Source organism: Phaethon lepturus, unplaced genomic scaffold, assembly GCF_000687285.1.
Source record: "Phaethon lepturus isolate BGI_N335 unplaced genomic scaffold, ASM68728v1 scaffold1187, whole genome shotgun sequence".
Lineage (NCBI taxonomy): Eukaryota > Metazoa > Chordata > Aves > Phaethontiformes > Phaethontidae > Phaethon > Phaethon lepturus.
This window is the reverse complement of record NW_010549553.1, coordinates 8827-20655: the sequence shown is the minus strand read 5'-3', so window position 1 is coordinate 20655 and position 11829 is coordinate 8827. Positions and strand designations below refer to the sequence as shown.

Genomic DNA, 11829 nt, shown 5'->3' with positions numbered 1-11829 from the left:
GAAGAAGCATCCGGCTTTCCCAAGCAGCATGTGCCAGACTGGCTCCCAGCTGGTTTTTTATGGGCGCACATTGTAGTGTGTGCAAACTGGGTTTATGTGCATAGCTTGGGATTCCAGTCGAAGGTGATGATGCAAGGTTTAGGTAGGAGCTTGACAAGCTGGATTCAAAGTAAAGTTAACTCCGCATCGAAAGATCCTGGTCGTTTAACCACTGATGGACCCTTGACGTGTATTGAGCCTCACCAGCTCAAGTGCTTACATCTCCAAGCTAGCTCCCAGAAGCCAACATTACTTCACACAAGTGGTTGAAGATGCAGTTTTGCACGTCCACATTTGTGCAGAAGCAATTCGGCAATTTTCTGTAGATGCTGCCTTTGGTTCTGACTTCTGCTGGAGAATACGCACGCTGGAAGAGATTTCCTGAAACTGCAATTTCGATAGAAAGCATACTTCTCCTAAAAATAAAGTTTATGGAATTCCTGGCATATTTTCCATTTGGCAATTTGCATTAATTCATAAAGGTAAATACACTTATCATTTCAACAAAAAAAATACCTTTGATGACTCCTGCAGGCAAAATGAGTGGAATGTGATATGGATGGAAAATACTCTTATCTGCAGGAAACAACTATTGCCCTGCGGATAAAATCAGTAATGCTGATTATTTTGTTGTTTCAGGAGGACAAAAAATGTTTCATATGTGACTCTGAGGATCCCTTCCATGATACTCTCAATCCTGATAGTCATCGCATTGAAAATGTGGTCACCACGTTTGCTCCAAATCGCCTGAAGCTCTGGTGGCAGTCGGAAAATGGTACGGGGTTTGTCTGGAAGCCATTTGCAGGACCAAGAGCTGCCTTCCCTCCTTTTGTTTAAGGGTACCTTCGCGTTTGCTGTTATCTCTGGCCTGGTGATTACTGCCCTGTGAAGGATCGTGCTGTTCGGAGGAGGGCTGAGTAAAACTGGCTGCTTTTGTGTGCCCTGGAGCGGTCCTTAATCTGTAACAAGCCCCACCAGCCCTCCAGGAGTGTTGGAAAGAGCCATCCCACCGCTTTGTAAGAATCCTTTCCTAAAGAGAAAAGTTTCCCACACTGGCTCCAGATCTCCCTCATGTTTGGGCAGCGGGAGCCGAGCAGCCTTCCAGGAGTAAATATCCCAGGGCAGAGCTGCCAAGGAAGCACCGCAGGGCTTCCCCACACTGGGCTGGAGGGAGGGTGTGGGAGGAGGAGGTTTGGGCGCAGAGCCGGGGGCCGCCATCCCGCCCGCAGACCTCCTGCTTCCCTGCCCTCCTACCCCGGGAGAGCGAAGCCGGGGACATCTCCTACCCTGCAAACTGCCTTCCCCCTCCCAGGCTCCCGAATTCTGCATCCATATGCCAAACAGTAAAATGAACACCAGAAACGGGCCAGCTAGTTAAAAAAAAAAATTGCATGTTACTTTGGTGGCTTTTTTTTTTTTTTTTTTTTTACTCTTCCTCTGCCCTTTTTACTTTTATGGTTATGCTTTTGGCATGGCTCCATACACAAAACAAGGCATTGAGGTTTCTCAAGCAGCAGTTCTATCCTGAAGCCTTAAAGCCAGCTGGACAGGATGGGACTTCTGCAAATGCATTGGCAGTAGCTGTCTTACTGTATATTAAAATAAAATGGTAATATTTGTAACATTTCTGCTGCCCGGTAAAGAAAGGTTTTCACTAAATCCTTTTTAACCATTTACACCGGACTATCAAGCCGCTTGTCTCCAGCGGCTCTCTTCTAGCGTTCCAAATAATTCATGTTTTTTGCAATAGGCTTGGCAGCATTCACACAGAAAAGTTCTTAGCTCATAAGGTCATGAAAATGTCCTTCAACGATAAAAAACAAATGATTCCTTCTGTCCAGTTCATGTTTTCATGTATTCAGGCATACAGCAGAAGGGACCATTGCTGCACACTCCACATAGTTACAGCTGGTTGAAAATTTAAGCAGTTTGTTGGTTTATTATTTTCATTTCTTACCCTTTCTCCTCTCTGTAAATCTTGTTTTATTTTTTTTTTATTTCTAACTACAGTATAATTAGTATCCAGCTGTTTTGAGGGTCTTTTTGCATGACAAAATATTTGTAACTGTTTTTTTTTCCTTTCTGTGTAGCATCCTTGGCCATAGGTAATCATACAACAGAGTTTGGAAAATATTTTGCTTGCCACGCTTTCCTAGCCCTCACGGCTGCAAAGCATGGCGGTGATAGTTGCTTTAAGAGTATTTCAAAACCAGGTTGTAATGGAACTGTTCCTGTGTCTGAATGGACAGGGGAGAAAGGTGGGAAACGGCCCCCACCAGCCATCGGTGAGATTTGGGGTGTTAGGGCTGCAGAAGCTCGCGGCTGTTGCTGCCAGATGAGCTGCAGGGTGTGAGGACAGCCGGGGGTCACCACACAGGTCTGGGCTCAGCATCCTTGCTCGTACCAGCCACTGGGCGCTTTGGTGCCGGGATCCAGCCCACAGCGGTCTCCATCCTTACCCTACATCTAGTGACGTTAGCCATGATACGCAGTCTAAAATAATGGCAGTGCAGGCTCATGCTTTGGGTGTAACGTGTTTGGTGCAGATGATTCCCAGGAATCCCATGTGTGATACACTCTTCAGCAGGTCCTTGGTGTCTCCCCTGTACCTCAGTAACATGCTAACCCTCATGTCCCGTTTTGACAACAGAGCCAAGTGGCAAAGAGTCCCTGTGTCGCTGGAGCGAAGAACTTTGGCAAAATTTAGATGTAGAGGCTGGCGGGTGTCCTTGTTTGCTGCACAGCTTCTTTTCTCTACCCCTGCAGGTTTGGAAAATGTGACTATCCAGCTGAACCTGGAGGCTGAGTTTCATTTCACTCATCTCATTATGACCTTCAAGGTAAGGAAGCCACAGCCTTACCCCAAACCCCAAAACACAAGGAAATAAGAGATCCTATCTATTTGATACTCGGGATTTGGGCCTTGTCTGAGCTGTTTTGCCTGATTTTTTTTTTTTTTTTTTAGAGCTGTTTGATATAACTGGTTAAAGAAATGTAGTGTCCCTGCTGAAGTCATGCAGGAAGGCTGAGTTGTGACTTGTGGTTTGAGTTGTGTTTGAACTCCAACAAGGCTGCAGAAGGAGTCATACTGAAGCTGGTGGTTGTGTTGGTGTCTGCTGGTTGTGTTCTAGAAGATCATTAACTAAATCGCATAGTAGCAAAGATTTGTTTTTTTCCTTAAAAAAAATTGGCCGTGGTATCAGTTTTCATTTGGCAAATGGAAAGGTCTTCAGGAAGAAGGAACATCTGTACACAAAGTGTCTTTGTTTCTTTACAAACAGATGTCTTGGAATGGTGGATTATCTCCTGTACATCCTAAATCACAGGCAAACGTTAGTGGCAACCTTCAGCTGAGTTTTCAGGGGCTGCAGTTCCTGCAGGGCTAAATCCATGCTCTTTGCATGTAGGCAAATCAACCTCTTAATTTTCACCCATCAACATTCTACAAGAGCTGGTTCCTCTTTCCTGTGGCATCGGCATGGGTTTCTCACCCTGCCCCACGGTGGTGGCTGAGGTAGAAGGTGGTCCTTTCTGCCGGCCCCCAGCAGCGAGGGACCCCCAAGAGAACCCTGACCCCATGCAGGTGCTGCAACCATCGTGCCCCAGTGCCGATGGTCTTGGTCTGCTGTCAGGAGGAAGACTGCAGGGGAAGGATAGTCTTGATGATGTTTTGTTGACTTTGTTTGTGTGGTAGACACTTGAGCTGCCTTACTCTCTTGAGTTGCTACATTTTTTGTTGGGTGAGATACTAGTTTGTAAGCTGGGTGATATTTTCAGCCAGGAAGCAAAAAGAAAATTTCTTTCCAGCTGTGACTCAATGCTTTTGTGCTTGGCCCTTGGAGGCCTTCCTCTGAATACATAAACCCATTTGACGAAGGGACTGTTGGCATTTCTTGGTAGGGGCAAGCCAGATGTTAAATGAATATCTGCTTTTTGAAATGCAGCTCATAAATTGAAACATGAGATTTTTAGGTCAGAGGGACTAAAAGTCTTTTAAAAGTGTCATTAGCTAGTTGTTCTGGAGTTGAATACATGTAGATAAGAAGGACAGTGGTTTGCATGAAGCGAATGCAGCCTGCTGGAGTCTGGGCAAGGCCAGCTGCAGTAGGGTCTCTGGGACTGGGGGAGTTGAATGCAGCAAGAGTGGATGAAGCTGAACCTCTCAATCTCCTTAAAGAAAGTTTTCTTAATGCAGCGCAGAGGATGGCTGGCACTGGGCAACAGAGATGCTGTGAAAGGTAGTGTGGTCAGACAAAGAGAGGTGGGCAATCCTGGGGCTTTTCTGAGCATCAGAGGTAACTGCTTAGCAAGAACTTCTGGGCATCAGAGCTGGAAGGGGAACACTGAAAGTGGCTTCCCGGTCCCCAAGGCAGGAGAAGAGGCCCATTAGGTCCTTTGCAGAAGATTAGGCAAGGAGGTACAGCAAGGAAGAAGGCGGTGCTGCTTTCCACAAGCAGTGGGGAAAAAAACCTTTTGTCTCCCTAAACCCCTGCTTCAACTCCCAGTTTTGAGAAAGGGTTTTGGACTCCAAAAAACCTTACAAGTTTGCTTATTTATTGCAAGCACATTTAAGTGCTTGGCCACTGAGTGCTGTCTTTTTAAAGGTGGGTAGTCTGTGGCTTGATGTGCGTTATTTCAAAGATCTTCCTCTGAGCAGAAGGTGGGATATCAGCAGAAAAATATTTCCAATATTTCCAAATATTGGAAATAGTGCAGGGAGAGACATTAAAATCCAGACATGTGGATTGCTCACACCTAAAAATGCTCAATGGAAATGCAAGTAATAATTAACCGAATAAAATCTCTTTGGTTTTCTTACTATTAGACATTCCGTCCTGCTGCAATGTTGATAGAAAGATCATCTGATTTTGGAGAAACATGGCAAGTATATAGGTATTTTGCATATGACTGTGAGAGCTCATTTCCTGGGATTTCAACTGGACCCATGAAGAAAGTGGATGATATAATTTGTGATTCCCGATACTCCGACATTGAACCTTCAACGGAGGGAGAGGTCAGAGGCAGGGGTTCCATATGTTTATCTTACAGATTTTTTCCATACAAATTCAGATTCTCTTATTTTTGAAGCTGGATCTTCTGTTGTACCCTTTTTCCTGCAGGTAATATATCGTGTTTTAGATCCTGCTTTTCGAATTGAAGATCCATACAGCCCACGGATTCAAAGTATGTATGCAGTTACCTTCCAGGCTTATTTGAAAGCATTTCTGTACTTACTAACTAACTAATCAAAAAACAATAAGCCACAAATAAAGCTATGCATGAGCCCCAATAACAGTTTTGAAGTCGTATGAATATGTTTGTGGTATGGCTTCTTTTCCTGACGCAGACAGTGACAGGCTAGGAAATAATGATCAGTGTTGTCAACTCAAGTGATTGCTCTTGCAATCATTGTAGTTGGTCCTTTTCTTAATTGATTGGGGAATCATTTTCATTAAAGACCATCCTCCCCAAAATACATGCAGTTGCTGATGGAAACCTTGGAACGTGATCCCATAATTGTACAGCATTCAGAAAGCAAAGAAACAGAACTATGAAGATACTTAAATAATTTTGTATTTCTAGCTAAAATCAAGCGGGCTGCATTTTATTTTTTAGAATACCTGAGTCATGACTTTTGCACAGTTGGCCTCGGTAGTACTGCGTGGCTGGACCACACAGATGCGGTCATAAAACACACATGACTCTAGCATGCGTGTACGGTCATGACAATCCAGGAGCGCAAAGGTAGAGAGGTCTGTGGTGTAATGTGCCTCAAAGAGAAACCTCCTGAGGCATTTGGCCTGAGTAGGGAACTGCAGTGCTTAGCCTTAAACTTGACTTCCAATTTAATATTCATTCTCAGCTTTGGTTCATGTCCTTCAATGTAAAGCTAACTGGAGCAGAAGAAAATACCTGAAGTAGAAGCGTCTGCTATATTGGTTGCATGTTTTTTAACCAAAGTTTTAAAGGGGAAACTGTGAGAGAGAGACTGCTTTCATGGGCTTGAAGTGCTTTTTCAAGCCTAGTTTGAAGGCTGTAAGAAATTATACAGGATTCATAATATCAAAGTGAACATGAAGACTGAATTAATTACTGCAATATTGTCTTCCCATGGATTATATCCCTTGAGAACTTCTCCTTTGCATTTGGTCAGTGATGGAGTGTTGCTTCTTTCAGCAAAATGTGACTAATTCTATTTGCTAGGCAAGTTGGGCGTATAAGAAAGAAGAATATATTCTTGTCTTGTTTCTAACAAAGATTTTTTCCAAAAGGCTCGTAACTCTTAAAGCTCCAGGTCTGTTTATCAGCGGTTCCTTAATATCAGGTCCTTGCTCATTTTACATTTTAAAACCCCAAGGAACCAGTATTTTCTTGGTGGTACTGTTGCATGTGCCTCTAGTATTTGTGTTGGTGGCTGTGTATGCCTACAATAAAATAGACTAGTATTTTTAATTCAGCTTAAACTAATTTATGCAGTGATCAACCTGTAGTAAAACAGTGTATTTTTTTTTTAATTTGGGAGTATGAAGTGATGTGATGTGTAGTACGTAAGTGCTGAAATTAAATCTGATCTAATCTGCGTGTAGAAAGTGTGCTTGGGAAGTCACGCCTGTCTTCCTCCCATTCAATACAACAGCTGGTAAATAATTCCAAAATGGAGGGTTTTTTTGTGTTCCCTGCAGACCTATTAAAGATCACAAATCTGAGAGTCAAATTCATCAAGCTGCACACACTGGGAGATAACCTCCTGGACTCGAGGATGGAGATCAGGGAGAAGTACTACTATGCCATCTATGACATGGTGGTTCGTGGGAACTGTTTCTGCTATGGACACGCCAGCGAGTGCGCGCCAGTGGATGGCATTAATGAAGAAGTGGAAGGAATGGTAAATATTCACTTTTCTCCACAAAGTTATTACTGTCTCTGCCTCTTTTAAGCGATTTAACCACACATTTAAAGATGACGCTCTGCCTCCCCTACTCCCCGCCCTTAATTTTCAAACAAGAAAGCCATTAAATCTACTCCTCCTCAGCAAACAAATCTGTCATTATTGGTGTAACCAAGCATAGAGAGCTCAGATTAGGTGAAAATTGGTATAGCATTCCTTTTCTAATTATGTTAAAGAGCTGATGAAATTAAAAGCCAGGAATGCAGCAAGGGAGTGTAACCGTATGGGGCCAGAGCCGGGTGTGTGCGTCGACTTGTTTGCCCTAAAATTAAAGTGAATAGAGGCATCAAAGGATGAACCACCTTTGTGAATCAAACATGACCTGCATTTGTGTCGGTTATTATCAGCTGAGAAGTGGAGGCTGTAGCCCTAATTAACAGCAGGGTCTGAAGGAAAATCCTACCGCCTGCATTGTACGCTGCCGCACCAGTGCCACATCCCTTCTGGGTTCTGGTTTTCCCCATGATTTTTGCCTGACAAGCAGTAATAGCACCCCTGTTAATGAGTGAGTTATTCACTGGATGAAAATGTGGAGGCATATGGGGAGGTTGTGTGGATTGCCTCAGGGGCCGTGGGTTGCCGGCAGGCGGGTATGCTCTGTTGCCCCGTGCTTTCTGTGAGCATCTCCATCCAGGCAGCAGCAAGACTGGCTTTGACTTTAAAGTCATGGCTCCAGTGCTTGTCGTCACCATCATCTAAGGCAGTGGCTGCCACACAGTCACTGTTGGCCTGCTTAGTGCTTGTTCTGTGCATGTTGAAGGCAAAGTCTGGGGTTGGTGGATAAAACTCATCCAAACCAGCTGTTACCTTTGCTTCAAGAACCAAGGTAGGTCTGGAAAGAAGGCGCTGGGCTAGTGCTGATATAACTTGATGCATCTTAATAGCTAATTAACAGCTAATAAACAGCTAACTTTTAGGTCCAAGAGCCTTTTGTGATTATTTGGGTGGAGCTGTGCTCTCCTTGTTCATTCTGAAAGCATTTATTCAGGCATTAGTTCCAGCAAGGAAAGGACAGATTCGTAAAAGGATATTCTTACCTTGGCCGGTAAAGGACGTTCCCTTATGTCCTCCTATGTGCAGTTATGTGCATTAGAGTCTGCAAAAGTATACCCATTAAGTACTTGCTATATTTTGCATTTATTGGAGCTTGTGGTTTTCGGGGGGGGGGATCCTTCCCCTTTTATAACCAACTATAGGGGTTTTTTTTCCTTTTTTTAATGACAGGTCCATGGACACTGCATGTGCAGACATAATACCAAAGGCTTAAACTGTGAGCAGTGTTTGGATTTCTACCATGACTTACCCTGGCGACCCGCTGAAGGCCGCAATAGTAATGCATGCAAAAGTGAGTTTGAGTAAAATGCAGATCTGGAGCATGGTGTGAGCATTGTATATAAGTCCTGCATGTTCTTTGGTTGACTTAGGTGTGTCTTTTCTGCAAGCTTGCATCTCCCCCGGGACCAGACTCTCTGCTTTCTGTCTTTGTCACAGAGTGCAACTGCAATGGCCACTCCAGCCAGTGCCACTTTGACATGGCCGTGTACATGACGACGGGGAATACCAGCGGTGGAGTGTGTGACGACTGCCAGCACAACACTGTAGGACGCAACTGTGAGCAGTGCAAGCCCTTCTACTTCCAGCACCCGGAGAGAGATCTGCGGGACCCCGACGTCTGTGAGCGTAAGTGCAGCCCTGCTTCTCAGGATGGGAATGGCCATGGCATCCCAACTGTGGACCCCCAGGGCTTTCCCTGGAGAGTTTAGGATCTACTGGCCTTCTTTTGGCCAGTGTCATGCTCACAAACAAAGATCCTTGAGGGATGGTGGTTGTCCTGGAGGTCTTGAGGAAGCCTGGCTGGGTTTTGTTTTCTCTTTGAGAATCTGGAAATTTATCTGGTCGTTACGTGTTCAACCCATGTAATCTCTAATACTTGCAGGAATGATACACGCTTTTTACACAGCAGCCGAGTTTAAATAATTCAGTGTGAGACTTGGCCTTTTCTTTTGTAGCAGTTAATAACACACGCACGATGCTTCCTTCTTAGCTTGCAACTGTGACCCAGCTGGCTCCCAAAATGGTGGCATCTGCGATCGCTACACCGATTTCTCCACTGGCCTCATTGCCGGACAGTGCCGTTGTAAATTATTTGTCGAAGGGGAGCGCTGTGACCTCTGCAAAGAAGGTTTCTATGGCCTGAGTGCCGATGACCCAGCGGGTTGTCAGCGTGAGTAAAAACATATGTTCCTTTATGTGTGATCAAAAGCTCTTTGAGGAGCTGTTAGAGCTGGGAGAAGTTGGTTTGTGGGGTGGTTTTCTTCCCTTTGTTTCATGTTTTTGCTAAAGGAGAAACATTCCTGTAGATTTGCTGTCCACCCGCCCTTAAAACTCAGTTCCCCAGCTGATCCTTGTAGTGCATTCAGTGGAAATAGCAGAATCCTCCTTATTTGTTTTTAATTGTAGGTCTCTAAGTTGGGGAGGTTTTACTGGGATCCGGGGTGGGCAAAGTGTGCAGTTAATCTCTGTCCTGGGGAATTTAGGGGAAGCTTTAATGTAAATATTAAGTTGAATACTGTCTAAAATGTAACTCCAGTCCTGTGTTTTGACCTGCCTATTTGTATTTCCCAATCTAGCTTGTGCATGTAATCCTCTGGGTACCCATCCCGGGGGGAATCCTTGTGATTCAGAGACGGGAAACTGCTATTGTAAGCGCCTGGTGACAGGAAAGCAGTGCAATCACTGCCTGGTGAGTAGCTCACCATAAAATAAATGAGGAGATGCTGGTATGAGGGGGGCTGGTGTGCCGAAAATGTGCAGCAAGGTCTCTGCCCACCCGTGAGCGGGCATCTGGCGTTCAGGCTGGAGCGGGCACCTCAGGATGTCAGGAGCCATGAAGTACGCTGTGTTACAGGGAGCTGGGAGGCACATCCAGGCAGATAAGAGCATCCAGAAATTAATTCCCGGGACCATAAGGAGTGAGACATTACGATACCTGTTGCTCTGTGAAAATTAGGGATCTGGGACAGTTCTGCTAGAGCCCTTGCTGGGGTGAAAGACAAAACAGTCAAAGAAGCAGTGTTAACAAAAAAATTGCGTTCTATGCAGGCTGTTATTTTAAGCAGGGATTATTTTGTACACATACATTTCCATATAGTGTTTATGCATGCTGGAGTGTTACAGAAACACACTGTCAGATAACTGGATGTGTTTGTATAAACACTGACTGGCTGTCTTATCTGACAGTGGACTACATGGAAAAGCTAAACAAGTCTGTCTGTCCACCGAGCAAGTTGTGGAGTAGCAGCCCTGCAAGGGCAGTGCCCCAGTGCAAACCCCTGCTGCCCCACGCGTGGCTCTCTGCTGCGGTGTGATGTACCGGGCTGTGGTTTTCCAAGCCCTTCACAGGTTGGAAGCTCCAACTGATGTAAATGGTGTAGTAGGAGTGAGGTCTCCGAGCTGGGATCCTCCTGAGTCTTACTTTTAAACCTGTGTGGAAATACATGTTTTTTTTCTGAAGCCCCTGAGACAGTCAACAAGGTGGAGGAGGGCAGGTGGGGAGGTTGTGTTGGTGGTTGTGGGTCTAACCCCACAGCCAGGGGAGCAGGATTCATGGCTGGGGGGCTGTCTGGGGTGGCTTATGCTGAGTATTTCAGAAAGTGCCTTTGTGGTAGATGGGGTTAAATTGGCATGGGGCTACAGTGCTGGTGATGTTTCCTCCCACAGCCTGAGCACTGGGGCCTGAGCAACGACATGGATGGATGTCGGCCATGCGACTGCGACCAGGGAGGAGCGCTGAACAACAAGTGAGTCTCAGCCCAGTTTTTTTCCTGTAATCATTCACCCCAGTGAGTTTCGCTTCATTTGCAACCACAACATCCAGGGCTTAATGTTCTCTGGAGGGGGACGTTTGGGACGTCTTTCTGCTCCAGCGTGCAGAAAGCAGCAGGTCTGGATTGCAGCAAGGGGTGACAGAGGCATCCGTGTTTTTTCCGTGCTGAGCAGCCTCCGATTGTGCCACTGGTGCAGATGAACACATAAAACTGTTTTTAGTGTAGCTCTGCCTTTGGTCAGCCAGGGTAGGAGCCAGCTGTGGGTTGAGCTCTGCCTGGGTGGTAACCCAGGGTATGGCCCGTGTCAAAGCTTTGCTCTCACAGGATCAAAGCAGGAATTGGATGGTGACACGGGACGTCAGGGTGGCTCTTGGTTTGCTCCTAAACTTGGCTGGCCGCTCTGCCCACCAGCGCTGCGGGAAGCGCGCTAGCTGCACGGCGCTACTGCTTTGCCCCAGTGGTACTGCGTGGGGTGGGATGTGAACCTGGATGTGCCCATTGGGGAGGTGGAGATTTTTCAGAGAAAAGCGTAGGTTTCGAAGATGCATCCACCAGTAAGACCATGGAAAGTCCTGGCTTAAGTACCTGGTCAGAGGGGTGCTGGGCAGCGAGGTTGCTCCTCCGACCAGAGCAGTTTTCTGTGTGTTAGGTGCATGTCCAGCCCCAGGCTTTTCAACAGCAGCACATTCCTTTGCTCTCTTCCCGCTCCCCTTCCCTCCACAAACCCTTTGAAATGTCCTGCTTTTGTCTAAAGCCACGGAAGTTTCCCACTGGAGCCCGCAGGACCACACTGGGTGAGTTTGGGACTGGTCCCGGTGTGACTCCTGTAGGTCGTCGCAGCCTGCGGACACCCCATCTGTGGCCGGGATCACCGTGGGAATGTCCGTGGGCCGTCCCTCCCCTCCACTCCCGAGTGAATTATTACCCTTTGGCAGACAGTGGTGTGGCTCTTAGTGATTATTTACTCCTCCGTGCTCCCTGCGCACAGATCAGTTACGCCGCACAGCTCATAAC

At 46.1% G+C, this 11829-nt stretch overlaps 1 protein-coding gene across 1 annotated transcript in view; it reads left to right on the top strand.

The window, feature by feature from the left end:
* Positions 1-654: 654 nt before the first annotated feature.
* The window catches only part of LOC104623238 (laminin subunit beta-1-like), a gene marked incomplete at its 3' end in the record, with an annotated part of 19262 nt that continues 8087 nt past the window's right edge, over positions 655-11829 (top strand). Inside the window, exons 1-10 of the mRNA XM_010290274.1 lie at positions 655-814; positions 2806-2879; positions 4865-5053; positions 5160-5223; positions 6723-6925; positions 8213-8333; positions 8480-8668; positions 9033-9212; positions 9619-9731; positions 10709-10788. Coding sequence (XP_010288576.1) covers positions 655-814; positions 2806-2879; positions 4865-5053; positions 5160-5223; positions 6723-6925; positions 8213-8333; positions 8480-8668; positions 9033-9212; positions 9619-9731; positions 10709-10788 — 1373 coding nt within the window. The remainder of the gene's footprint in view (positions 815-2805; positions 2880-4864; positions 5054-5159; positions 5224-6722; positions 6926-8212; positions 8334-8479; positions 8669-9032; positions 9213-9618; positions 9732-10708; positions 10789-11829) is intronic.